The sequence below is a fragment of the Alternaria novae-zelandiae genome (assembly GCF_023758075.1).
Source record: "Alternaria novae-zelandiae strain BMP 2774 chromosome Unknown scaffold_6, whole genome shotgun sequence".
Classification (NCBI taxonomy): domain Eukaryota; kingdom Fungi; phylum Ascomycota; class Dothideomycetes; order Pleosporales; family Pleosporaceae; genus Alternaria; species Alternaria novae-zelandiae.
In genome coordinates this window covers 1,186,382-1,211,989 of record NW_026056966.1, presented here as the reverse complement: position 1 = coordinate 1,211,989, position 25,608 = coordinate 1,186,382, and the positions used below count along the sequence as shown (strand labels likewise).

The 25,608-nt window shown below is 53.1% G+C and overlaps 7 protein-coding genes across 7 annotated transcripts; 5 read left to right on the top strand and 2 right to left on the bottom strand.

Moving 5' to 3' along the window:
• Positions 1 to 4,710: 4,710 nt before the first annotated feature.
• Positions 4,711 to 6,621, top strand: J4E88_003915 (uncharacterized protein; the record flags this gene model as incomplete). The annotated part of the gene is made up of 5 exons (XM_049397563.1): positions 4,711 to 4,753; positions 4,827 to 4,949; positions 5,009 to 5,120; positions 5,170 to 5,374; positions 5,422 to 6,621. 5 exons carry the CDS (start codon positions 4,711 to 4,713, stop codon positions 6,619 to 6,621), a joined length of 1,683 nt encoding a protein of 560 aa, XP_049256951.1.
• A 659-nt stretch (positions 6,622 to 7,280) lies between these two features.
• Positions 7,281 to 8,087, bottom strand: J4E88_003914 (uncharacterized protein; the record flags this gene model as incomplete). The annotated part of the gene is made up of 3 exons (XM_049397562.1): positions 7,281 to 7,605; positions 7,654 to 7,984; positions 8,036 to 8,087. 3 exons carry the CDS (start codon positions 8,085 to 8,087, stop codon positions 7,281 to 7,283), a joined length of 708 nt encoding a protein of 235 aa, XP_049256950.1.
• A 6,183-nt stretch (positions 8,088 to 14,270) lies between these two features.
• On the bottom strand, positions 14,271 to 15,834 carry J4E88_003913 (uncharacterized protein; the record flags this gene model as incomplete). Its single annotated transcript, XM_049397561.1, has 3 exons — positions 14,271 to 15,222; positions 15,311 to 15,791; positions 15,828 to 15,834. 3 exons carry the CDS (start codon positions 15,832 to 15,834, stop codon positions 14,271 to 14,273), a joined length of 1,440 nt encoding a protein of 479 aa, XP_049256949.1.
• A 654-nt stretch (positions 15,835 to 16,488) lies between these two features.
• On the top strand, positions 16,489 to 17,919 carry J4E88_003912 (uncharacterized protein; the record flags this gene model as incomplete). The annotated part of the gene is made up of 3 exons (XM_049397560.1): positions 16,489 to 17,538; positions 17,593 to 17,658; positions 17,704 to 17,919. The coding sequence occupies 3 exons, from the start codon at positions 16,489 to 16,491 to the stop codon at positions 17,917 to 17,919; spliced, it is 1,332 nt and encodes a 443-aa protein (XP_049256948.1).
• A 721-nt stretch (positions 17,920 to 18,640) lies between these two features.
• On the top strand, positions 18,641 to 20,508 carry J4E88_003911 (uncharacterized protein; the record flags this gene model as incomplete). The annotated part of the gene is made up of 3 exons (XM_049397559.1): positions 18,641 to 18,781; positions 18,971 to 19,148; positions 19,211 to 20,508. 3 exons carry the CDS (start codon positions 18,641 to 18,643, stop codon positions 20,506 to 20,508), a joined length of 1,617 nt encoding a protein of 538 aa, XP_049256947.1.
• A 1,053-nt stretch (positions 20,509 to 21,561) lies between these two features.
• On the top strand, positions 21,562 to 22,842 carry J4E88_003910 (uncharacterized protein; the record flags this gene model as incomplete). Its single annotated transcript, XM_049397558.1, has 3 exons — positions 21,562 to 22,146; positions 22,194 to 22,590; positions 22,640 to 22,842. The coding sequence occupies 3 exons, from the start codon at positions 21,562 to 21,564 to the stop codon at positions 22,840 to 22,842; spliced, it is 1,185 nt and encodes a 394-aa protein (XP_049256946.1).
• Positions 22,843 to 23,263: 421 nt separating this feature from the next.
• Positions 23,264 to 25,066, top strand: J4E88_003909 (uncharacterized protein; the record flags this gene model as incomplete). The annotated part of the gene is made up of 1 exon (XM_049397557.1): positions 23,264 to 25,066. The coding sequence occupies one exon, from the start codon at positions 23,264 to 23,266 to the stop codon at positions 25,064 to 25,066; it is 1,803 nt and encodes a 600-aa protein (XP_049256945.1).
• Positions 25,067 to 25,608: the final 542 nt, after the last annotated feature.

Here is a 25,608-nt window from a genome sequence, read left to right as displayed (position 1 = left end):
AGCTATACCAAACTCATAGTATGCTGCCTTAAAAAAGCAAAGGCAACCTCCATGGGTGCCCGTCGATCAGCACCCGATCTACGATATCCTTCATGCACGACACCTTCAGCTTCTTCTAGAATCGCCACTGGGCCGCTCGAGGAAGTATTCTTCCGTCCAATAGTTCCATGTTTGGGAATCGGCAGATCGCCATGGTCGGCACGTGCCGCATAGTTGGCTGATCTTGGGCTAGCTAGGGCTGAGAGTATGTGGAGTGTTGGGGGTTTACCTGATGATAACCCGGGTGGTTGTGGTTGTGGTTATGTGTCTTTCTTCTTCGCCCTCATTCTACCTCCTTCCTGTTCGATCGCCAGAACGAGTGAGATCTAGTGGGACTAGATGTCGATGATGCCTCGACTGGAGGATGTAGACACCTGCATGGAACATACTTCTCTTTTTGTGACGTGCATGAGTGAGGCTGCATTCTGTTCGGTAGAAGCTACATCAAGATAGCTTCCATGAGATCAGCGAAAGCCGTGTTGTGGTGGACATAAACCCCGTATACAAGCAAGCCAATAGATCTGGCACTATGCCTTCACACTCCGTCCAAAACACGGTGAGTCGCCACCCTCATTCGCCCCTCATAGGCTCACGCTCTTCGCAGCGGAGATGCTGGTGATATCTGGGGCTACGCGGGTCCATGCAGATCCGACGGCGCTCGCTGCACACCACTCTCCCAAGTCTACATTGCGTCCGTTCTCGCATGGAGAGTGTTCGAGACCAGAAGCCAGTCAAGTGACTGGCTCAGTAGCAAGAGAGCCCTGGGATGTGAATAAGAACATTATGTATTCCTTCCCTCATCTTCTGCACACATATGCCGTAGAACAACCAACGGCACCGTTAGCCTGTTTGTGGGCACACAAAACAACCATATCGCCTGCTGCCTGAGTCTTGTGGGCTTCGCGCTCGAACTTGAAGTCTTTTCGCGAGGGACTTTGGGTGTGTACATTGGTGGGCTGATAAGTTGATCATGGTGGTTGCTGCCTGAGTCTGGGTCTGGGCCCTCGTTCACATCGCATCACTTGTTCCGTCTTCCTCTGCCTACACCACTGCTTCTCGGCTGCAAGACGACAATGCCTGCGCAGAACCGAGACGCCACTCCTGCCCTCGATGCATCAAACGCTATCCTTGAAACCATCGCTGGTTTGCTCTTCCTCGTTGCTGTTATTTCCTTCTTTGTATTCGTTGGGTATTTCTGCAGGCCGATACTTTTCCGCTGAATACCATCGATGTGACATGTAGGTAACGTCAGTCCCACACTTACTCTACGACATGAGTTCTAGGGGGTAGAAATCACTTGTAGACTACTTGTTGTGACACAGGAACCCTTGAGTCGTGGACTATGAGGTAAAGCTGCGTGTTGTTGGTTCTTGACCTTTTACTCATCGACTATGGGTCAGGAAAGGTGGGGGTTTGTTGTTTATCAACTAATCTTTTCTTGCTTAAGTCTTCGTCGATGATGATTCGTTTATCCTGCTTTCTCATCGGTACAGATAGGCTTAATGAAGGAGATTGCCTGGAGTTCCTGATGGACCAACCATCTGTGTTCGTGCTATTGTCTGGGAAACGATCGGCCCCTAAGAGTACGTCGTCCTGATTTTGCCACCTATCATTGGAGTGCGAGCGTGTTCTAGATGTTGGGTGACTGTTACAAGGCTATCAAAGTGGTTGCCCATAGTTGTTTACAGCAAGTTGTTGAAGACCCTTTTGACCTCGATGTATTGCTCAAAATGCGATGCCGTATGCTGGCTGATCGGAGTCAGGTCGAGACTAGATCACTCCCTATTCAAGGGGAAGACTAATCATCTGGTATGATAGACTGTAGAAGCCTACGTTAATTCCTTGATCTACATGCTCCATCCCGGTGCAAGCTGCAGAGATCTGTCCAATCTTTTCCTTGTATGGTGTACTCGTGATCGCGTTGGCGGTGTGCTCCACTTATGAGAATATCGACAGGGTATGGGCGATCATCTCATCAATACCGGCCTCGACTCTTTTCTGGCAGTTTTCCGGGGTACATGCAAGCCACAATCATCGATTCTTTTGCCCGTCAATACAGCGATCAGCACGAGTTTTCCCGTCCGGGACCACGCATACTATCGTGGTACAAGAAATCATTTGCACACCCTAAACTCGTGCGTGCTGGGATATCCATAGCTGACGTGCATGAAGTGGAGGTATTGCATCTAAGCGATGTAGGGATGTAAAGACAGTTTTCGTCAGGCTTTCCAGCCACGTTAATGGCGACATAATCGACTCCCCCAACTTGGTTCTGCGGAAGGCTTCCAGCATCTTCTCCGCAGCATGAGTCCAGGCATTGCAGGACCACTCTGCGCGGGACGTTATTCAAACGCCACACACTCTTATATGTAGTCCGTGCAAACAGGCTCTGGTTCCGATGGCGCTAAGAATAGGCAAAAGCACTGCTCGCAGGGCGAGCTCAGCTGGAATGTCGAAGATAAGTGCTTCACATCCTGTGGGTGGTCCTCAGATGCATAATAGCGCTAGTACGAGACTGGAGTTTCCGGATGTGATGCATTCGGTAGTCAGCATTGCGGGATGTAGGTCCAGCCAATGAAGGCAACCGAGGACCACCAAGGGGCTCTTGACGCCCGCCTGTTGCAGATTAATGGATCCTTGTATTAAGCGAGAGTCGCAGAGGAGGTAGCTCATCGTGATCCTGATGTTCGTGGTATTCGAGTTGGTTGTGCCGCTCGAGCGCATTTCTGTAAGGCTGGATCCCAAGACACTGGATAGCAGCGATCGATAGCCGTAACACCACTGACTGGACAGACATTGGACTGCTTCGCGGGTGCGAAACCAGCAACAAGGCCTTGGGAACGGGGAAGCTGTGGGTAGAATACCGTTGCTCGAAGATTGGCTGCCAACGCATAGGGGGCTGCGTCAGGAGTTTGCTGTGCCGCATGCAAGCAGGATGGGCGTTCGAAGGGTTGCCCTGGCATCAAGGTACCGACACGAGGTGTATGCGTCTAGGGAAATGAGCCACAACTGTAGCCGGATCCAAAGGTGATTTGGAGACAGCACTAGGGTGGGCGCACTGCAGCAATAGGTACTGACGAGGCTGAAGAAACCCACCTGGCTGCATGAAGCACGCAGTAGCCGCGTGGTTGTGTCCACATTGCTGCACGTTCGGAGGAAGCGGAAGTCTTCTAGAACGCGACCTCTTTAGCCTGGTGTGGGTGTAGTCAGCCGAAACTTTGTCCCTACGCGCACGCGAACAGACACGTGCAACTGCAGCGGAGTGCATCCGCGAAAGGGTCTGTTGTCTGTGCCCACGGTTGATGAGGTGTCGTGCAACATTATGTCAGTGGGAGGAACTGTTCGGGCCGGAGCGGTGGTGGACAGGGATTTATGCATGTCGACTCAGAAGGTCCCGAGAACAAGAATGCTATGACAATGAGGCCGTGGTGTTCGTCGCGAGGAGTGAGAAGTGAGAGTTAGTCCCGGAGAAGGCGCGAGGGGCTGCCAAGACTATTACGCCTAGGCCATAGAGGAGAGATTTGAAAGTTTATACAATGCGCCGCCGCTCTTCGTCGAGGTCTGCATGTGAGCACTGGCTCCTACTCTCCCCGCCTGCATTGCTAGGGTGCACGTATCTGATCATCTTGGCGACTGTTTGTTCTCTTGGACTTTTCGTCGAGGCTGCGCGAAGGATGCCAAAGCAATTCCGTTTGACGTGGAGTGGACTCGGCGGCTTGAGTACCCGCAGCTGGCTGGAGGCAGAGGTGGTCGCCCGTGGCACGGTTCTACGTTGTTACCTAGTAGAAGAAAGCGGGTCTAGAAAGAAGAAACTAGGAGACGCCAATCGGCGCCGGCTCCGCGAGGGCTCTCTGGGGTCTGTCAACGACGATGAAGGCTGTAGACAGGCTAACATCGGCGAGAGGGCCGTTTGCTGCCAGCATCGACGTGATGGTTGCAGAAGGAAATTGTCACGAACGCCGGACAAATGCATCGCGTGCTATGACTGCGCAGCGTCCTTGTGGTTGAAGATGTGTTTCAGCACATGTCCGAGCTTAGCTAGGTAGTGCAGATCAGACGGGAGCAGAGCAAGACGACGACGTCCGTCTCGCTCCACCCCGGAAACCTTGGGCTCAGATAGAGTGCCCGTCCCGTGACAGCTCCGCGTGGGAGACCGGTGGACTGCACATGGCAGACGGGGGGACTGTTGCGTGCTGCAGCTGTACCCCAATAAGGCCAACCCTAAATCTAGACATGCCATGGCGCTCGATTATCGTGCGGCCAGGCGTTGTGGTGTGGCTGGCACGCCATGACTCTAGGGAGCGTCGACGCTTAGCTCTGGGGGGGTTCGGTCGCCTTTGATAGCCACTCGTGTGAAAGCAAGGATGCGACTCAAACGTGTTACCCATGCTAGTTCCTGCCGACGCTAAGGGCCACGCCTGCGAAACGTGCCTCTTCAATCCTGTCGGGCCCTCCTTTCGACGTGCTGCTCACTGCCATCACGAGTCCGACACCTGTTGCTTCTGCCTTAATAATCCCCGACTACCCGCCCGCCCAAGCCTGCCATCCTGCCCACCGCCCGCAACCACGGCCCCGTCCCCACCCGATCCCCCCGGCCAGCTTTCCCAGTCGCCTGATGCATTACTAGACACGCATTCCCACTCTCCAGGCAGTCTGCCATAGAAGCATCCAATGGGTCAGAGCAACGGCAAGCCCGTCGTCTTTACCGACCAAGGTGCGTGCCATCGTCTGGCTTAAGAGAAGGGCGTCGAAGAGCATCCATGGACCACCAAGACTAACACCATCAGTAAACCTCAACCACTTCCGGCTGCTGCGAGTCGTCGGCAAGGGCGCATTCGGCAAGGTGCGCATTGTCGAGCGCAAAGATACGGGTCTCACCTTTGCGCTCAAGTACATACGCAAAGATGAAGGTTCGTCTCCATGCCCTGTGCATCATCCCAGCCCTACTCGAGCTGACGTCGTGTCACAGTCGTACGCTCGGAGAGCGTCCGCAACATCATTCGCGAGCGGCGCATGCTCGAACACCTGAACCATCCCTTCCTCTGCAACTTGCGCTACAGCTTCCAGGACATCGAATACCTGTACGTCATACCTCCCAGCGATGAGTTAGCACGCGGCTGACAAGGGCAGATATATTGTGGTCGATCTAATGAATGGCGGTGACCTGCGCTTCCACATCTCGCGAAAGACATTTACAGAGGAGGCTGTGCGCTTCTGGATAGCCCAGCTAGGCTGCGCTGTGCGCTACATCCACCAGCAGGGCATCGTACACAGGGATATCAAGCCAGACAACGTGCTGTTGGATTCCGAAGGTCATGTCCATCTGGCAGATTTCGTAAGCTCGGTCCTCATCATGTCTCCGGCCATCACTAACATCCCCAGAACGTCGCTTCCGACTTTGTCCCCACCAAGCCGCTGACGAGCAAGTCCGGCACGCTGGCCTATCTCGCGCCCGAGGTCTACGAAGGCAAAGGATACTCATGCGAAGTCGACTGGTGGTCACTGGGCGTGCTCTTCTACGAGTGCATCTACAACAAGCGTCCCTTCGAGGCTAGCAGCCACGACTCTCTCGCCGCCAAGATCTCCAAGGGAGAGCCCACATACCCGGTTACCAGTCCGCCCGTATCCATGCCCTGTCTACATGCCATCAGCTCGCTCTTGGAGAAGAACCGGTCAAAGCGCATAGGCGCCATCGGATTCGAGTCCTTCACAGACAACCCCTTCTTCCGTCCCATCGATTTCATCGCGTTAGAGCGCAAAGAGATCCCGCCCGTCTTTATCCCGTCGAGCGACAAGACCAACTTCGATGCCACCTACGATCTGGAGGAGCTGTTGTTGGAAGAAGCACCGCTTGAGGCAAGAGCGCGGAGACAGAAGCCCAGAGAGGCGCTCAAGGACGATGCCACTGAGCAGGAGATCAGGGCTGAAGAGCTGCACAGGATGATTGAGACCCTTTTCGAGCCCTTCAATTACACCACTGCTGGTGACCAACGAACGCCTGCCGCCGTCGCAGTCGTAGATCCCCAAGATTCCGTCGGCGGCTCAAGGACGAGCAACCAAAGCGCACCGGATCAACCTCCCACACCGTCAGTAGATCCCTGGGGTCGCCCAGTTGCGAACAATCCCCAAGACGCAGAACTCCATCCCACACGCTCCGCCGCTACTGGCCGATCGACGCAATCTCCCAACGGCAGCCCTCCTCTTGCCACCAACATACTGAACCAGACCGCCAACACCGGCTCACCCACCTCGCAACGCGGCGAGCACGTCGACTACTTCCCCAACGACGGTTCCGAAGTCCCCACACCCTCCTTCTCCCGCCCGATGAACAACCGCCAGCGAGGCTCGCAACGCAGCATCAGCACCAGCGGAGGCGTACAGGTAGTTCTCAACGAGACCGGTTCTTGGACTGAGATGGCTAACCAAAGTTCCGCCCTCGTACAGAAAGATGCCCAAGCTGAGAAACCCTCCGGAATGCTCGGCTTCCTCAGTCGCAAAAAGGGCCGGGACAGGAGTCCCAAGGCGAAAGAGAGGGGTGTTCTGGGTAAAGAAGGCGCCAGAGTCATCATCAGCAATACTTGAGATGCCTGCTCTTTTTTCCTCACCTTTTTCCGCCTGCCCCGCCTTCTTTCACGTCACGCCCACACAAAACGCCCTTTCTTCCAACGAGTTCCCTTGCCGTAGATGATGTCTTCCCAGGAGACTTTCTTTTCCGAGGCCGATTTCTTCTCTCCTGCCTGGCGTTTTCTGGCGTGTTGTCTTGGACTTCATACATGCCAGTCCCTCCTACATCTTCAGCGACGACGCTTCGCACATCATGGTTGTCGCTTCCTCTCCTTATCCGACCGCATCGAAGTTGCATAGTTCCACCACCCTGAGAAAAAAGAGGTGTGCGCGAAACGGGCGTTGTAGGCATTTGTTTTTTTCCATCAAAGAGACCGCGGGGACACATGGGGCAGCTGTTGCCCCGTAAGCACAACGAACGAAGAACGAGATTAGGGTATAGATTGAGGAAGGCAAGAGAAGAGAAGGGGCAGATGAGGCGTTGGCTTTTCTACTTCCTCTGAAGAGGAAAGTCGCGCTGTTGTACATTTGAATGTGTGGGCATAGGGATGTCGGGACGCCGAATGCATGGGCTATGGGCAACGCTATGTGCTGCGCCTGCTGTCGCCGCTATGAGATCTTATGAGTGGAGGTTATGCTGGGGATGGATGTTGTATTCGATAATTGTGCGCGAAACGTTAAATACCCATATTCCTACTCTTCACATGCGCTTCCCACGGACCTTGTTCTTCCTTGACTTCGGGTTCTGCACGCTCTTTGCCTTTTCCCTTTCCAATCCGTTTACGACACCGCTTGATGTGTCTGTTGAAGTTGTCTTTCCGTCTGAAGATCTTGGTAGGCGTGGAGCAGCCTGGGATAGTACATCGGTATATCTCGTCACCGTCGATGCCTTGCTGATGCACATGTTTCTTATGACGCTTTAGGTCTGCTGCTAGACCGAAGGAGATGCCGTTGCATAGGTTGCATGTGTAGCGGAGGTTGTGTGTACGGTTGTAGTGGTTTCTGAGGGGAAGTTAGGGGATGTGTTGAAGGGTGGGAGAGTAGGTGTACCTCAGTAGACCCGGTGTACGGAGGATCTTGGGGCAGTCTGGACATGCGTATAGTAGCCTTGTCTCATCTTCGATGGTGCTTGGTGTTGATGCGGAGGCGGTTGACGAGGCAACAGGTACAAGTAGAGGTGCAGTCGTAGTTGACTTGCTGTTCACCGAATACGACGAGATCTCATCAAGATTCGCACGGTCGCTATGTACGTATGACAAAGACATCGCAGGGCTTGAGACAGTAAGGACCTGGAGGAAATCGTCTTGGTTTCCGTATAGTGTGTGATCTGGACTTAGTGCCCTGGGGCCATCGTCGCCCTTCCACAAAAGGCTGTGCGGCGCTTGCCTGCTTGCTTTAGCTTATGCGCAACGAGTTCAGGAAATTGACCTACTTGCAGGAAGCACTGTCTGGCTTATTTGGCCTGAAATCGATAGATCGACCATCGTGAGATGTTCGGCTCGATCCGGAGTCTGAAAGAATGCTTAGGTTGATGGTGTTGTTACTCGACGACGAAGAAGATTCTGCGAGCGACGGAGTGCGGGTGGTTTCGCTATCGCTTGATGACCTCTCAGGGCTTGATTCTGCGTGTTCCGATAGCAGAGGCCGCAGTGATTCAGAGGATGACTTTAGGTGCGAGAAGATCACGGGATTGGGTCGGTACTCGACGTCCCAGGGATTGACCCCATGCTCTTTGTGAAGGTCTAATATCTTGCCATCAAATCGAGCGGACCCATTGGCAGGGAAAACCGTGACGTGTGATGCGTTATTGTGCACTGGGAATGTTGCTGTCAATACTGCTAGAGTGGAATTCGTGCACTGTAAGACTTACGTTCATGGTCTGGTAATCCGCTTAGATATGAAACGTCGTCTAGTCCCAAAATTTGCTTTGGACTCAATGTGATTCTTTTTCTGGGCTGTGTGCGTGGCACATCGAGAGCTCGTTCAGATTCTAGAGATGCATCGCGGGACTCGGCTCGTCGTCTTTGATAAGCTTCCCATCGGTGAAGACCAAAACACGCGCCAAAAGAAGTTACTACCACGAATAGAAATGCGACAATGAAAACAACATAGAAAGGAGATGCTACCCGTTTGGACGAATTCTTTGAGAACTCAGATATGCTGGACACAACCAGTACGACGCTTACGAACGAGATGAAGATGACTATTAGAAGAGCCACGAGGTTAGGGTGTCGAATCATGATCGCTTGCTTCGAAATCGGAAGTACTTCTGATTATTGTGGTAGAGCAATCGAACTTGAAGTAATACTCTGCGGCGAGGGAACTGGGACTTCTAGTGCAAGGCAGTGCACACAATCGGCGGCATACTGATATCGCTTGGCACGGGTGGCCAGGCGACCCAATCATGACTGCAGGTGGCTTCAGCCTCGCCATATTAATCTCGATCCATACACATGCCGAACATAGCTACAGGAATTCATTCCATACCCAAAGCTCGTTCCTTCCCTTTCTCACTTTCCCCATGAACTGCCGCCACTTTCGCCGCTCTCGCCTCACAGCTCCTTACATGTCTCATAAAGTTGTCCTTGCGTGTCCACTCCAGATTCGGCGTCTTACAGCCAGGTACAGTACACCAGAATCGCTTGTTGGACCGGAATAAATCCTCATGTACTGTATGTTCATGGCGTTCGAGATCGGCTCGCACTCCGAAAGGACGCAAGCAGATGTCGCAGACGAAGCGGAGATTGTGTTGGCGATTGTAGTGTTTTCTGCAGGGATAGAATTAGTATGGGTTTGGTTAATCATTGAAGATATTTTTGAGGTGGAGCAGGCAGGGAGAGTACATACTTTTGCTGGCCTGGGGTGTTGAACACCTGCCCACAGTCTCGGCAGATGGGTTTGTTGTCTGACGGGGTGAATGGCGTCGCGGGGGAGTCGGCTCCTATAGACGGTGTTGTGATAGCTGTTGAACCTGGTGAGGGGACCTGTGTGGCTGTGGACGCGAAACTCAAGTATGTCATTGCAGAATCAGGCGTTGACTTGCTGGACTGCGGACTTGCTGTGACATTCGCGGTCCGTGGTGACGACGTTTTGGGCATCAACGCGCGTTGATGGTGACGCCGTCTTTGTCTTGAACGATCGGTATTCGTGCGGTCGTGGTTGTCGAATGGCTCGGTCTTTGCGCTGTTGATCTCTAACCGGCTTAGTTCGCGGCCTGCTTCTCTCTTGCGTGGTGCCAGATTGGGGGTGGATGCTAGAACAAATGCTGGAACAGGGTCTTCTGCTTGTGGGTTGAGACTATAGCTGGAGACTACGTCAAATACCGGTTCCCGATGGATACTGGGACTCCTTGCACTGTCAATTTGCATTTCCATCTCATCGTCTGGATGAGCTTGTGCGAGACCAAGACTCAGCGGCGACGTGACATCTCCTTGTATGGCGTTGATGAACGTCTTGCTACCATCAGGCGTTGGGTGGCGCATATTGAGCTCATTGGGATCAGCCATTTCAGTCTCTGGTAGCGGCAGATCAAAATCAAACGTGACGTGATCGCCGAGCGTTTGCAACTCAGCGTTCGGAGAAAGCGCCTCGATAAATGGAGTCGCCTCGGTGAGTAAAGCCGCGTCTGGTTTGTTCGATGGACCTGGAGGTGGTGTTGGAAAAATCACGGGGTTTGGACCAAACTCGACTTCATATGGATCAACATAAGCTTGTTCAGGCTTTTGATTCTGCGGTATACCCGATCTGTCGCTATTCCAAATACTTGCAGGAGCAATGTATAGGCTTGGTCGGGCTGCATGTATCTTATCAGCGGATGCAGTAGAGTAGCTAGGGCCACACTTACCTCCGTAAATTGATAATCGTTCCAAGGCAACCCTTGTATTGATACCAAGTATCCGCTCGATGGCACTACGCTTTTCAGACCTTGAAGAGTCAAGTGTCGTTGAAAGCGTCGGATGAGACGCCGAAGCATTATATAGGGCTGGGTGTTGGCACCGTAGTGATTCCGAGTAGTCAGGTGGTAGGGCAGCCTTAGTGTCTACTAATCTTGGGGCTGCAGGTAGCTCGTGTACGTCGGGCTCAAACTCGGGTGTGTGCTCAGATGTGGGTTCAGACACGATTGAGTTACATTTGAGTTCGTGTCGAACAGTTGTTGATTCAAGCTCGGGCAAGCTTGGCTTCGTCCTCCTCCCCCTTATTCTCCTCCACCAGAATAGCCAGCATGTTGCTCCAATAGCGACGGCAAAGCAAGTGACCAAGACAGTGACGCCGATTACGATTGAAGGGGCGTTGGCCGCAGGTAAGGCTCTTTTGCTCCGAGAAGGCGCATCATGCAGAATTGCGGAGCGGACAGCGAAGGCGATGGGGGCCATGTCGTCTGTGTAAGGATACTCAACAATGAAACATACATTTCGGGGCGGCCAGAGACAGACCATGTCGTAATTATAAAGTATGTGGATAGACCATGAGGCTGAGTGAGGCATACGCATACTGCTGAGTTCGAGCCAATCACAGGTGCAGGTCGCACCAACTCGAAGGACCCCATCTTGCACATCATGCAGATGCAGATTGCCCTCATGAAGTCAGGATAGATGATATCTCTCCTGTCTTCTATTGGCACACATCGTGAGAGGCGGCATATGCACGTCTCCGCTTTGAACGGTTGCCCTATGATAAAGTTCCGGAGACGCGCAATGCCTAAGTATAGCCATATTAATGGCACTCGCCAAAGTGGGCGAGTATGTTCACTGTTACGCCTCTGATAGAACATGAGACTGTGATTGATTCAAACTTGAGTCCTTCAACTACACTCGGTGTGCCTCATCAGACCGGATGCGGGTATTGTTCGGTACTCGACTCGTAGTTCTCGGTGCAAATGTCGCCCTTATAACTTTCCAAACTCAAATTCTCGTTGGATTTGCTGTAGCAATGGTCCTCTCACAACGCTGCACATGTCGTGTGAAGTTGTCTTTCCGGGTGTATGTCTTTCCAGGAGTCGTACAGTCGATGTTTGGACATCGAAACAGTTTCGTGGGAATGACGTGAGTATCGTATCGGTGGACGTTATTTTTGTGCCGTTGGAGGTCTGCTCGTAATCCGAATCTTGAGCTGCAAATTGCGCAAGGGTATCGGAGGTTGTGTTTACGATTCCGATGGTTTCTGACAAGACTCTTGTTAGCATGGATGTCACGATTACTTGTGCATCTAGACTACGTACCTCCTCAAGCCTGGTGTTCGAAAGCTAAGGTAGCATAGAGGGCATGGGAACGTTGCATCAGTGCTTATCTCGGTTGATATCGAGGGAGACACTAAAGCTTTCGCTGGCGTCGACACGCTGGGTAGTAATGAAAGCGGTAATGCTTGCGAAGCAAGATCCATCGCGCCGCGGTCCGTCCAGACATGGGAATCAAATGACAATGTGACTGTGATGTCATTATCGAAGTCTTTCGAGGACTGATTCACCGGTGTAATCGCAGCGAAGTTGATGAGCTCGACCGTCCCAAGCTTGTCTAAGCACCGTTCTTTACCTTTGAACAGCGAGAATTCTCCAGAAGTTGCTGTGACAGGTGATATTGATTCGACTGAGAGCTCTGATGTACTAGAGCCCAGCGAAAGTATCGTATCATCCGAAGATCCAGTCATGTTGGGATGAAGTGTCAATAAGGTGCCGCCTGGATCGAGTGTTGTAGGAGTTGCGCATTGGGCCGGGGGATCGTTGAGGCTGATCACATGTGAGGCACTCATCCCAATACAGTCCCCAAGCGTTGATAGCATCTCTGAACTTGAAGCGCATGCTGTGATCGCGTCGATATTCTGTGCCGGGGTGACTTTTACTGAAGATGACAAGTGAGAGAATATAACCGGGTTGGGCTGGTGCTCCACATCCCACGGATTGACACAGCCAGCGTTATCAAGATCACACCTCCGGAAGGTAGACTGTTCTGTACCTTCGCCTTCCGCAGTCTTTATTAAGATCGCGCGGCTTGGCCTCGGTCTGGTAAAGGCCAAGTAATCGACAGTATCTTCACCATCGGATTGTGGCGAGTGCAAATCCGCTGACGTGCTTTCTGACGCACAATGATTGTGGGTGAATCTATCAGGCCTGAAGTCCTGAAGCCAGGCTTTAGAGCATTCAGTTGGTTGTAGAGTCTCGGGTGAATATCCAGTTCCGAGGAATGGCGTTTTAGAGCCAGACGCTACACTTGCTGGAGCTGCGGTCAGCCATGGTGCTTTACCTATAGTTATGTCAGTCTCACTTTCCTAAGCTCAGCCAGATGTTTGGAGCACTTACGACCATGCGACGTTATTTCGTTCAAGTACGAAGCATCGTCGGTACCAAGAATGCGCTTCGCATCTACCACGACTGGTTTCACATCCTCGGTAGATGTCTGGCTTGTTGGTGTGCACGTTTCGTAATTTTGTTGAGCAATCATGAATGATGACCCTAGCGGATGATGTTCTACTGGATCATGCCGGAGCTCTGATTTCGAATCATCATAATGAGCCGCATCCTGCAAGTCCGGCGCCTCGAGACCCCGTTCGCGACCAGCCGTGTAAAGATCCTTTGCGCGAGCATGGCCTTTCTCAGCCTTGTCTACAACCGACGTTGATAGATGTTTTGCTCTGGTGAAGATACGGCTTCCAAGCAGACATATCCAAACGATGGGGACGAGAAGGATAAGCAGACCGAAGATGCTTCCTATCACGATTCCCGCGATTGCGCCATCGCTGAGACCATTCCCAGTAGCGTCGCGTGGCTGGGATGATGTAGACGAGTGGATGTTCCTGGGTGAACTGGACATGGTGTGTAGAGGTTGATGGGTGATCTTCGGGCAAGGTACGTCCGTGAAGCGTCCTCACAGTGTTGTACTTATAACAACGACGACGGACGCTGGAGGCATAGTGACGGCGATCGATAGAGCCACATTAGATGGCGGGAAGGATAATATCTGCATGAAGGTTCTGCGATATAATCGAGACGATTTGGGAAGGTCTGCATGCCGCATGGCACAAGGCTGAGAAGAGCTGGAGGCATACTGATTCCGTCAGGGCTTGCCATTGGACAATGCACATATTGCCGCCATACTTCAGCCTCGTGGTATCTGAACGCGGCCTTGAAGCGCTAAGCGTGCCTCTAGTATGCTTCGACAAATTGGCCAACCTTTGTTGCTATGCATCGTGCCTTCTGGGTTCGTAGTTGATAGGACGGAAGACCGCGACTGAACGGGTGACAGCAGGATACCTAGGTATGGATTGGCAACAGCATCGTCGGCTGTGTTAAGAAGCGGGCGGGCACTACAACAGATGCCGGGTAAATGTCGCTGATTTGATTCGTGCCGCAGAGGTACCAGATACACAGAACACCACTCTGGCATCCGGAAGGCGGGAGATCGATGACTAACCCCGCTAGCTGCTTCCGGTCGAAACTAAGCCGCATTGTCTCAACCTTGGAAGTCACATTGCAGGTCGAAGCTGAGAGGAAGGAACTAATCGTTGGGTATCGAATATGAACGCCGTCTTTTCACGCGGCTCTCCATAACACGAGCGCAAACTCCTACGACCTAACAAGAAAACCAATAAAGCAGCAAGGCATCAGGCTCCTAGTTTTTCTCGGCCTCGGTTTCCAAGAGCGGAACTTCCAAAGCCTGGGTTTCCAAGGCCTCTACCTAATGAGGCTTGATGCTGGACCTGGCAAGCCACAAGGCCACGCTCTCCTTTGCGACTTCACTACCCCATACGCCATCGGCTCCTCCTCGTCGCCATTCCTCGCCAGACACGTCTTCGCCGCCACCTCGTGTAGCCTCGCCGAGTAGCACTTCCAGGTCGCGCTTCTGGCTGGACAGCCAGCGCTTGAAGAAGGCCACAGGGTCCTTGGACATGCTGGTGAAGAAGGCGTGTTTCGCCTTCGACTGACCAATAGCACCCATCAACAGCACAAGCTGCTCATCGATCTTCTGGATCTCTTGCAGGGTCTGTATGCTATCTGGTCGGCGGAGGATGTCTTGGAACAGCGGCTGCATCGGGTCCTCGAGTGCTACCTGGACGTCGTATACGGTCGGTTCGGAGGGGGTCTTGCCGGAGTCGACAGCGGGCGAGATGTAATCCTTGTCCACACGGATCGTGTATTGTAGTTGGATTGGTGGGAGAGTCGTGAGGTGTTGCTTGATGAGTTGGGGCAGGTTCGGGAAGAAGAAGTGGTCCTGGCCACCGAACAAGGCCTTCAGCCTCGCGTCGCATGCAAATTTGCGCTCGTCGTCTTCTTGTTGTAGGTGTTGCGACCTCGCGTATTCCCAGATGCCCATGAGGACACCAGCGCGATCCTCCTCATCGGTGTCAAGCAGCTCGGCGAGAGGTTTGCTCAGTCGAAAGACTTCGGGGTTTTGGTACCGCTGTAGGTTGATCGTGATGTTGATGTTCTCGTCGCCCTTGCGCTCGAACTCGAGTTCGCTGAAGTTGGCCTCCTTCGCAGTGGGGTTCTCGGGTCGCTTCCATTCGATTTGCGTAAAATTGTCGGGTTGTAAGCTCTTGGCGCGGTCGAAATCGATGTTGATGGACGTAAAGTAGTGTGAGAACTGCTTGGGCTTCGCGGCTGGCTTCTTCTCTGCCCCGTCTTCATCCCTAAATGCTAGTCAGTTCTGCTGTAGGCGGTAAAACGCGACCGGCAGGCGCTCGAACTAGCGCTATCGCAAGAAAAAAGTCGACATACATCGCATCGGCGTCCTTCTCCTCGTCCTCATCCTCCTCAAGACCTTCGTCGCCGTCCTCGTCGAGCAGGCGGCCTTGGATCTTCACGCGGTATGTCGCGTTGTTCTCGCCGTCAAAATCGAAAGCGTCTGCGTCGAGGCCGGTGCTCTGCCAAGGCTGGTTCTCGGCGGTGTTTGATATCCATATGCGCATGGTGCCGTAGCGCGATGCGCGCGAATGGTGTTTTGAGTCCATGACATCCAGCTTCTTGCGCATCATGGTCGCATCCAGCGTGCGCTCGACCTCGCGCAATTCCTTGTAGCGGGCTACGGCGTCGCCGATGCACACGTCTTCTACGCCCTCGGGAATGTTCTTGTCGGTCGGGTTCTTCGCGATTCGGCGCATCTTCTCGCGGCGTTCAGCTTCGGCGCGCTGCGAAGCCTGCATGTTGGCGTTGTTGTACTGCGGTTGCGCAGCCGGGTGCGGAGCGTGGACAATGGGGCCTGGGTTGCGAAACAAGTGAGCGAGGTCGTTCCTACTAATCATCGTCTTTTACGGAAGGTATGCGCAGGCGGTCGGTGCGATGGGGCGTGTTGGGGAAGCTGTGGTTGGCAATGGGTACTTACCTGGTCGCCGGGATGGCGTAGCTGCATTGTGCTGTTGCGGATAATTATATCCCCGTGCCTGATAGTTCGGTTGCATGTTGCAAAGTGTGCGAAAATGAACGGCAGCGAATTTCGCGATGAAAGCGCGTCAGTGGAGATGGAAGGTGGATAGGATGGTAACTTCTTCGAGACGCGTCGAGGTTAGGTACGACTACGTGCATGCACGGATACTCTAGCTCCCCCTATAGGCCATGCGGGGCATCACCCCCACCCAGCCCTCGACTGCACAAGCTTTTCCATCTACTTCCAGCCTCATCGACATCAGAGACCCGCGTGTGATGTAAATTAGCAGCCTTCAAGAGGTGCTTCTCGCTGCTATTGGGGCCCCGTCTCATTCACTGCTTCAGCATCCGTCTTGGCACTCGTTGACGCTCGTTCAGTGAAGCGATCTAGTATCCTCCAAGTTTATCTAAGCGTCATTATCGCTGTCCCCTGTTCTCCTTCTTCCTTTCTTTTTCTCCCATCTGCCCCTAACAGGCATTACCAGTCGACACCCAGCACTCTAGTCCTTGACGTGAGTGAAGAGAAGGAAAGCATGGAGGACCAAGCTTCAAAGAAACCTCTCAGAAGAATTACCAACGTGCGTATACCGGATAAACCGTCGTCGACATTCTGGGACATCACGATCAACGATGGGAGAATTGTTTCGGTGGACAGCCATGTCAAGGACTCGGACGGGCGCAGTGAAGACACGCTAGATGGAGGCAATCGTCTCATAGCGCCATCGCTTTGTCATGCCCACATCCACCTTGACAAGTGCTTCCTCCTACAAGACCCCACATTCAGCGACTTACAGATCGAGAGCGGCGACTTCACGGAAGCCATGTCGATGACGGGTGAGGCCAAGTCAAGGTTTGAGGAAGATGATCTCCTGAGGAGGGGCTCGCGTCTCATCGAAGAGAGTATCCAACATGGTGTGACCGCTATGCGGGCGTTTGTAGAAGTGGATGGGGTGGTGCACACGAAATGTTTGGACGCAGGTCTCAAGCTGAAAGAAATGTTCAAGGATCGCTGTGAAGTGCAAATCTGCGCGTTCGCCCAGCTCCCGCTATTCTCTGGTCAAGACGGGGGTGAGGAAGTAAGGAAGCTGATGACCAGTGCTGCCTCGTTGGAGAAGGTGGCTGTGCTCGGAAGTACACCATATGTCGAGGATGATGAACAAAAGTCCAAGAATAACGTGAAATGGATCACGCAGTTAGCACTCAAATGTCAGAAGCATCTAGATCTCCATCTTGACTACTTCCTGGAAGAAGACAAGAAGCCACTTGTCTGGGATACCCTGGACATGTTCAAAGAGCTCAAATGGAACGAAAAGGCGGGAGACAGACAGATTACGCTAGGACATTGCACCAGACTGACGAGATTCCGGAACGACGAGTGGACGCATCTGAGACAAGAAGTAGGCGACCTGCCAATCTCTTTCGTAGGCCTGCCGACCTCCGACCTGTTTATGATGCGAACACCAGAGAATGTGCGCGGGACTCTGCCGGTCATTGAACTCATCAATGAGTACGGGTTCAATGCTGCCATTGCCGTTAATAACGTGGGCAACGCGTTCACACCGTACGGGAACTGCGATCCTCTGGTAAGACATCTCGCCTTAATGCTCATACAGAAATGTCGCTGAAACTGTGACTAGAGCATTGCATCACTAGGTGTCGGTCTTTACCAAGCTGGTACAAAGAAAGACGCTGAACTCCTATATGTAAGCAGCCGTTCAACACCCCGTTTGCTCATGCTAACCATGCAGGAAACCGTATCTACACGGGCAAAGACCGCTATTGGCTGCGATTCGACGTCTCTCGCCCTAAATCCGGGTCAGCCTGCCGACTTTGTGTTGTTCGACCGAATGGACAGTGGCTGGCACTGCAGAAAGAGCGTGGTAGAGGTGGTGTATGATGCCGGCCATACTCGCCAAACGGTTTTCAGAGGCCGCTTGATTGCATCGAAAGATACACGAACGTAATGTATGAGGTTTCTTTAGTGATGCTGAACGAGTTGGTGACACTGGAAGGGGGTTATTAGGATGCCACGCAAACCGAGGAAAAAACTAAACAGCCTGGAGCCTACATTAGCGCTGGGTCACCGCCTTTGCATAATTTTGGCTTAATGTAGCCTGCAGACCTGTTTAGTTTTTTTCTTGTGTGAGGTGATGCGGCCTCATACCGAGTGTCTCAAACGTACGTTTGAAAACTTTATCCACTCCGCGCTTTTTGGTCTAAGTATATGCCTGTCGCTTTGTATCAGCTGCTTTAAATCGAATCGTTGAGGAGGAGTGCGATATTCCTCCGCAGTCATCGCGACTTCCTTCAGATGCAACAGTCGTCCCAATGGGGCCTAGAAGACCCTGCTTGTGACACATTATGTGCAAACAACCCACGAAGACTCCTACCCGCGCTATACAAACGAGAGATACTGCGTTTCCACCTCCGCGAGACCGAAAAGCGGTGGGCGACACGCGCTCACGTGTTTCATCTTCACTTCACCGGAAGGTGCAATCGCTGCTAACAGACCAGACTCGGCTATTTGAGGACCGAGCGCCTGTACCACGAGGCTCCAGCACCCATCAATTCTGCAAATATCTCGCACCAACGCCGGTATTGAGATTGGACTGAAGGTTGTGGCCAAGAGATAGTGACCGTGCTGCCGCCTGGACGAACGTCATGGAAGCTCTCGACAGCGACAACATGCTCAATATTGCGCAGCAATCGCGACACCCAACCGAAATGATCCACTCCGGAACGATCAACGGCAGACACGAGCACGTGATTCGTGGTCATCAACCGACTATCGGGCAGGTCGTTTACATATTCCTGGACAACATCAAGGTGCGTTGTTGCTTTTGCACTTATCTTAGACCCTGCACCTTATACAAGAGAAAAACTAAACACCTAAGAGCCTACGTTGCTATTAAGCTACTAACTTTATAAGTTTTTATCTTAATATAGGCTCTAGGGTGTTTAGTTTTTCCTTTAAATAGGGTGCATTCCTGTAGCATCTGAGACTGACTATCGAAGCTCCGATTTGGTGAACATTCGACTGAGGTTATCAGCATCTTGAACCTCCTTGGTACATTCCGAGCTGGAGAGATGTCGAAGAAAGACACACTCGTTGCGATCAGGAACACGCTCGGAGATCATGCAGACCTCAAGCAAGATCTTCTGAATATCCTGTTTCACAGAGAGGCCGACTGGGGTAAGTTTTGACTATACGAAATGCATGTGAGACATATACTGACGTCGTGCGTCTACCTCCAGGCGTGGGCGACTTCGACTTTGGGTTCCGCCAGCCTCTCGAACAACCCAGCCCTAGCCCTCAATTCCTGCAGCCGGCTCATCAGCCTCAGATGCGCTTACCCCGAATCTCTCCACTATGGCACGAGGATGATCATACCTACTATAGCCAGCCTTGGTCTTCTGTCACCAACGGTCCGATGCTCGACCATGCGCAGTCTCCCACCGGCAATCACTTCAATTCGCCAGCAATCTCTTACCAAACCCAACTGTCTCCAGCTCTCTCGCCAAGGAAGGGAAAGACTGCCACCGCTAGCCCATCTGTGCTTGGAGTACCCGTCGCTGTACCCATCGGCCAGCCCATCGACGAGATGCCCCCTCCATCAAAGAAACGCCGTCGTCGTCAAAGCTCAACAATCCAGGCTAAGACGAAGGAGGAACCAAGAGAAGAATATGCCGAGATCGCTGATCGACTCTCAGACCCAACCCAGCCGGAAAAGAAGATCAGAGAGGCAAACACCATGTCGCAAGGAACAGGAGGGCCATACATTCACAGTCTGTGCGGCAAGGGATTTTCCGGCAGGTCAAAGGTCAAGAAACACCACTGGGGTAAGAAGCTTGATGATCTGGAGACAACTAGCGGTTGTTGGGCGAAGAACAACAAGCCAGACGTGAGCTGGAACGAGCATCCGAGCTGCAGAGAGGGCGTGGCACAACGAAAGCCTTCATCGGCCGTTCTGAAACCGAAAACGTTGACCCAAGAAGCCCCATTGGTGCCTTCGATGGTACCTACCTCTGGAGACCGCAACCATTCTTTTGCCGACACTTCGCGGTCCCGCCAAGAGAGGGAGCAGCCTATCGAACACATGAGCTCTTATCATTCTCATCGGCTGCCTACTCGATCAAGTTTCGACGACCTGCTCACTGCTGTCAACGTCGCATCCGAGATCGACGCGCCACGACCGCAAGGACGCATCGACTCAGTGGTCTCTCATCTCGATGCTCAGGCAGCCGCTGCTGAACAGAACAGGCAGTACATCACCAACTGGCAGAATGCTTCAGATGATCGCCGTGAGGAGTCTCTTGCATACGGTCGCCAGTACCCATACACGACACAGGGACTTGGCCTTCGAGGTGTTCACGTGCCAGTACACATGGCTTTGCCGGTTCTTGATGGATCACACCAGTACCCTCCTCCCTCACGTTCTTTCGCCGATTCACACTGGAATAACGGCAACGAGTTGGAGTTCGACGGTTCGAGGCGACAGTATGCAGCTCTCGGATCGCCGTTCTCGCCTGGTGCAGATGCGGAATACCGTTGAATCTAGCCGGGGAGCCAGTTTGCGCGTTTTACTGGGACGAAAACGGAGACGGTTGTATGGAAAATGACTGTAAGCGTCAGCGAAAATGAAGCAGAATTCATCGAGTGTAGTAGTGATTGGAGCTGCAGAAAGAGTGTACGATTATAATCAACGAGAATACCCGACTCATGTATGTAGCGGTTGTTCGTAGAACAACAGAACATGGCGCGATCTAATCTAATGTCTTCCGAAATCATGTTGTATCTGTATGATCAGGGCGTGATGATGAATGACGCGCTGCTTCGTAAAATGATGCAAATGGCGGTGTCATTGCTGCATGCAGTATACCATCCCGACCTTGCATACACGACATGTGGCGTGGTTCAAGCTTCCGCCTCAACGGGTAAGCTCATCGGCAGGGATACTTCACCCCAGCCGCTCTCCGCGTAAACAACAAGCCATCTCCACGTTCTTCTGCCTGTGAAGGGGGCGCGTTTAGTTTTTTCCGCTATTTTCCGCGAATGGCGACTTTTGCCGGTGCCTTTTACTAGACTAATCCTTGTCAAGTGAGATTGTGTAGTCGCGCTGCTGGGAGCTATGACGACCGAGGCTTCGAGCTTGCGACGGAGCTGGATGCCTCACGGTGCAACACGAATGAAGAACAACTGCAATTGAGAGCGACAACCTTGTGCGACAGCTGATCTTCATGCTCCATGGCACAGATGTGACTAGTGTGCAGCTTCTGTGAGCTTACGCGGACCGATTTCGTCATAGCCGCGTTCCTGGGGAAATTGACATGGCCTTCCTGCGGGGAAGAAGCGCACGTTCGCTACCCTCGAGCGGCGACCCGCACTTTCCCCAGTACGAGCCCGTTAGCACCATAAACCCGGAGGCTGGAGAAGTGAGAATATGCGGGATGGATCCTAGTCACAGGATCGTGGAACGGTAATTACGCCGGTAGCCTGTTCGTCTATAGCAGTATATAATATCCCTCCGCCCTTCAACCCCGTACCCTTCTCCACACCACATCACATCACCTCCACTTCTCAACTCGATCGAGCTTGGCAAGTCACGATGCGGTTCTCAAGTGCACTCCCCCTCTTTGCTGCGACTGCCCTCGCGCAGTACAGCACCCCGCCGACCAACTCGAGCTCGTCCGGACCTGACAAGGACGGCAAGTACGAGATCTCGTCTGAGGGCATTCGCGGTCACTTCATCCCATATGGCGCCTCCGTCTCCAACTTGTTCGTCATGGGCAAGGACGGCGTTGAGCGCGACATTGTTCTCGGTTTCGACAACGCGACTGCTTATGAGGGCGAGGTTCACCCCCATTTGGGTGGTGTGCCCGGTCGTTACGCCAATCGCATTCGGAACTCTACCTTTTCCATCGATGGCAAGCAGTTCTTCATCGAGCCCAACGAGAACAACAACAACAACACCCTGCACGGTGGACCAGATGGATGGGATTACCGCAACTTTACTGTTGTGGCGCATACCGAAGACTCCATCACCTTCTCTATTGTCGATCCCGACGGCAAGGAGGGCTTCCCCGGTGAGGTCGTTAGCTACGTTACCTACACCATGACCCCCAACACCTGGAACATCAAGATTGTGGCGCTTGCTACCACCAAGAAAACGCCCATCATGCTGACTTCTCACGTAAGTAGATAAACTTCTAGTGTATCATGCGATGCTAATGAGAGTAGACCTACTGGAACTTGGACGGATTCGGTAACCCTGAGGATGAGACCATCTTCAACCACACTTTCCACATCCCATACTCTGGCCAGCGCATGGATGTAGATGCCATTCTTATCCCCACCGGTACTATTCTTCCCAACGAGCAATACTCTGTCAACGACTTTTGGTCGGCGCCCAAGCAGATTGGTGCCAACCAGACTGCGCCCGAGCTTCTCGGCAACTGCGGAACTAACTGCACCGGTTACGACAACTGCTACCTAGTCAACCGCGACGAAGCTGAGGCTCTCGACTGGCGCAACTCTGGACCTGTCGCTTCTCTGTGGAGCGAGTGGTCCGGCATCAAGCTCGATGTCTACTCTGACCAAGCCGCGTACCAGATGTACAGCTGCCCCGGTCAAGATGGTATGTGAGACACGCAATATGTTCGTAAAACCGCTAACAAAAGTGCTAGGTACTCTGCCTATCAAATCTACCCAAGGTGCCGAGGGAAGCAGCGGCTACGTCCCCAAGTACGGCTGCGTTGTCATGGAGGTTCAGGATTGGATTGACGCCATCAACCACCCCGAATGGAGGCGCGAGAAGGAGCAGATCTTCGGTCCCTCCAGCGGAGCTTACACGCTCGAGGCCCAGTACGTGTTCTCTACTACTGAGTAGATTCTGCACTGCCGTGACGAAAGAGCGGAGCCTTGGATAAGGCGACATGATACCACGTGCGATAGTATAATTAGACACCTTTCGAGGATGTCGTAATGGTAATCCAGGTTAATTCCTAATTCACGTCGAGTTTTTACTTTGTGTTGTTTGTTGTGATACTCCTTTTCGTCGGTCACCATGGATTTGCAGTCACCTTGGATTCGCGGTCACCTTGGAGTTGCGGTCACCGCGGATTCGTTGCCGTCGTCGTTGCCTACGTCCCTGTCCATCTCGCCGACTGCTCCTTCCTTTGCACCTTTACCCTCACCAAACAACTCGCCATCTTGAGGGCGAGAACTTGCTATCCAAAGACAGCCCCAAGGGGTCGTCTATACGATTCTAGCTAGCAAGCCGCTTGATCCCCGTCCTCCTCACCTTCACCATGGCTGGCGGTCACAAGAACCGCAGCAAGAACCGCCGCAAAAACAAGAACAAAGGCAACGCCAAAGATGCCATCGAAGAAGGCCCCAAAGCCAGCGATGAGGGTAAGGCAGAAAGCTCACAGCCGCCCGCACCCACTAACCTCAAGTCCCCCATTGATCTCCCCGAGCTCGACACGCCTAACACTACTTCATCCCTGAACTTCGCATTGCGCAAATTTACACCTCAACTGAGCACCACTGACAAGAAGAAAGCGGGCAACGAGACAGGTCCCCAGACACCAGTTGTGAACCCACCTCCACCTCGATCTGGCTTCGATGATTGGACATCGCCAGAGCCTGACGTTCACAACAAGCCCGAGCCTGGTCCCTCGCAATTACGAAAGAGCAAGACGACTCGCGCTTTAGGTCTCGCTCGAGCCACTGACGCAGCGAAGAGGCTGCACCGCGTCTTGGGCATAGCGCCGCCAGAGCCGTTCGTTATGCCGCCTGACATGCCGGAGGGTCTAAAGGAAGAGTTCGAGGCTGGATTGGAGGAGTATGGACTCGATAAAAAGATGCAGAACCTGGGGCTGAATGTGCTGAGTCAGGTGGCGGATATGCAAAAGCCTCTACCGGATAAGCCGCTGTTCCCTTCTCCTCAAGTTGAGGCAGAGACTTGGGATGAAGGAAAGGGCAAGGGCAAAGGTAAAGAGCCTATGTCTGCTCCAACAGCCAAGGGTAAGCAGCCTATGGCACCTATTCAAGCTACCGGCGCCATCGACGCCCCATCAGGGGTAGAGCCTTCGTCAGCCAAGAAGCGTATGCCTCCAGGCGGCGATGAGGTCTCCGGCCCGGCACCCAAAGGTTCCCGTGTAGACGGTACAACCGGCCTACCAACCCTTCCTGAGTCGTCTTCATGGGATATCGATTTCCCCGGCTATACTCCCGCGCTCCTCACCATCCTCCTGAACTGGTCCTTCACAGTACAGTCATTCTACCGGCGCCTTCCAAACCCCAAGGCATTTCGTGCCCATGCCTCATTTCCCTTCCCCGTCACCGCTCCGATCTACAACCACCTCATCTCCGTCGGCTTCTACGACACCAGCGTCGTTCCCCACAAGGAGATCAGGTTCTTGGGTCCAGGTGACGCGGCTGAGATTGCCTACGCAGAAGTCGACGTATTCCGTGGCAAGGAGGAACGCGCTGCTTTCGAGGAGCAAGAGCAAAAACATACGAAGCTCGAGGAAATGAAGAAGAAGCTGAAGCTTGGACGCGGGTACGGTACGCCGGGAGGACAGGCGACCCGATCCCAGGACCAGTTTCATCTTGCCATCCATGGAGAGGGACGATGGGCGTACGTCCTGATCAAGGGTCACCCCACTTCGCCTGAGGACATCGCGCCGCCGCATGTCATGCTCGCCTGGCACATCTCCGCCGTCACCGATGTGTCGAGTTGCCTGCACACCGTCTTTCCCGAGAAGGATGCTCCCGCTCCTGGCGACCAGCCCATGACCCCGACATCTTCTAAGCAGCCACTGAAGCCCTTTGCTTCCCTACAAAACCTTGTGGGCGGAAGCCGTGGCCAGAAGCATCTTCATCGCGAGATTCGCTCGGCCTCAATCAGCTCGGAGCTGCCTCAGGTGGATGCATCGAGCATTGAGCCGCAAGAGGGTGCGCTGACGTTGAAGAGGACGGTCGCCAAGATGGAGAATGCTGGGAGTATACCACTTGTTGAGGGCTTCCGGGTTGACGTTGGGCAGTTCAAGGGATGGCTGGATGCTGTGGGTAGGGGAACAGGCAAGCTCATTGTTTGGAGGAAGTAGTAGTCTACGACTCTACCATCCGCGCCGGTTGCCTAATGTGTGGCATCAGTGGCTTGCAGTACAAGTGGGCGAAGGATTGAAGTTGGGATGGTCGTTCGGAACAGATGCTTCGAGCGAGGACAGTGTGTGAGCTTGCTCTCGATTGATACAGCGATCTCTTGAAGCTAGTCATCGTCCTGTCTTGGCGGCTCCGTTCTAACTACACACTATTAGCTACGACCACCCCATGCATAGAATTTACTTCTGCCCCAAAGCTATCCCAAGAGACGACGCGATCGTGATGCTCTTGAAGCCACCAGGTTTAATGAGATTTGATGTAATTTGCTTACATTGAAGTGAGGCGCGTCATTGCGACACATGGTGGTCCCTTATCCAATGATTCACGTGTTTCCTGAGCCGATACAACACGGCCTCTTCGTCCATCGTAGGCAGGCCACTTTCATCAAGCCGCCTGTTAACGTCTTCTGCGAGTTCCATTCGAACATCTTCGGGAATATCCATCCAGTAGCGGAGTCCTTTTCTGGGAATCTTTTCCATGTTTG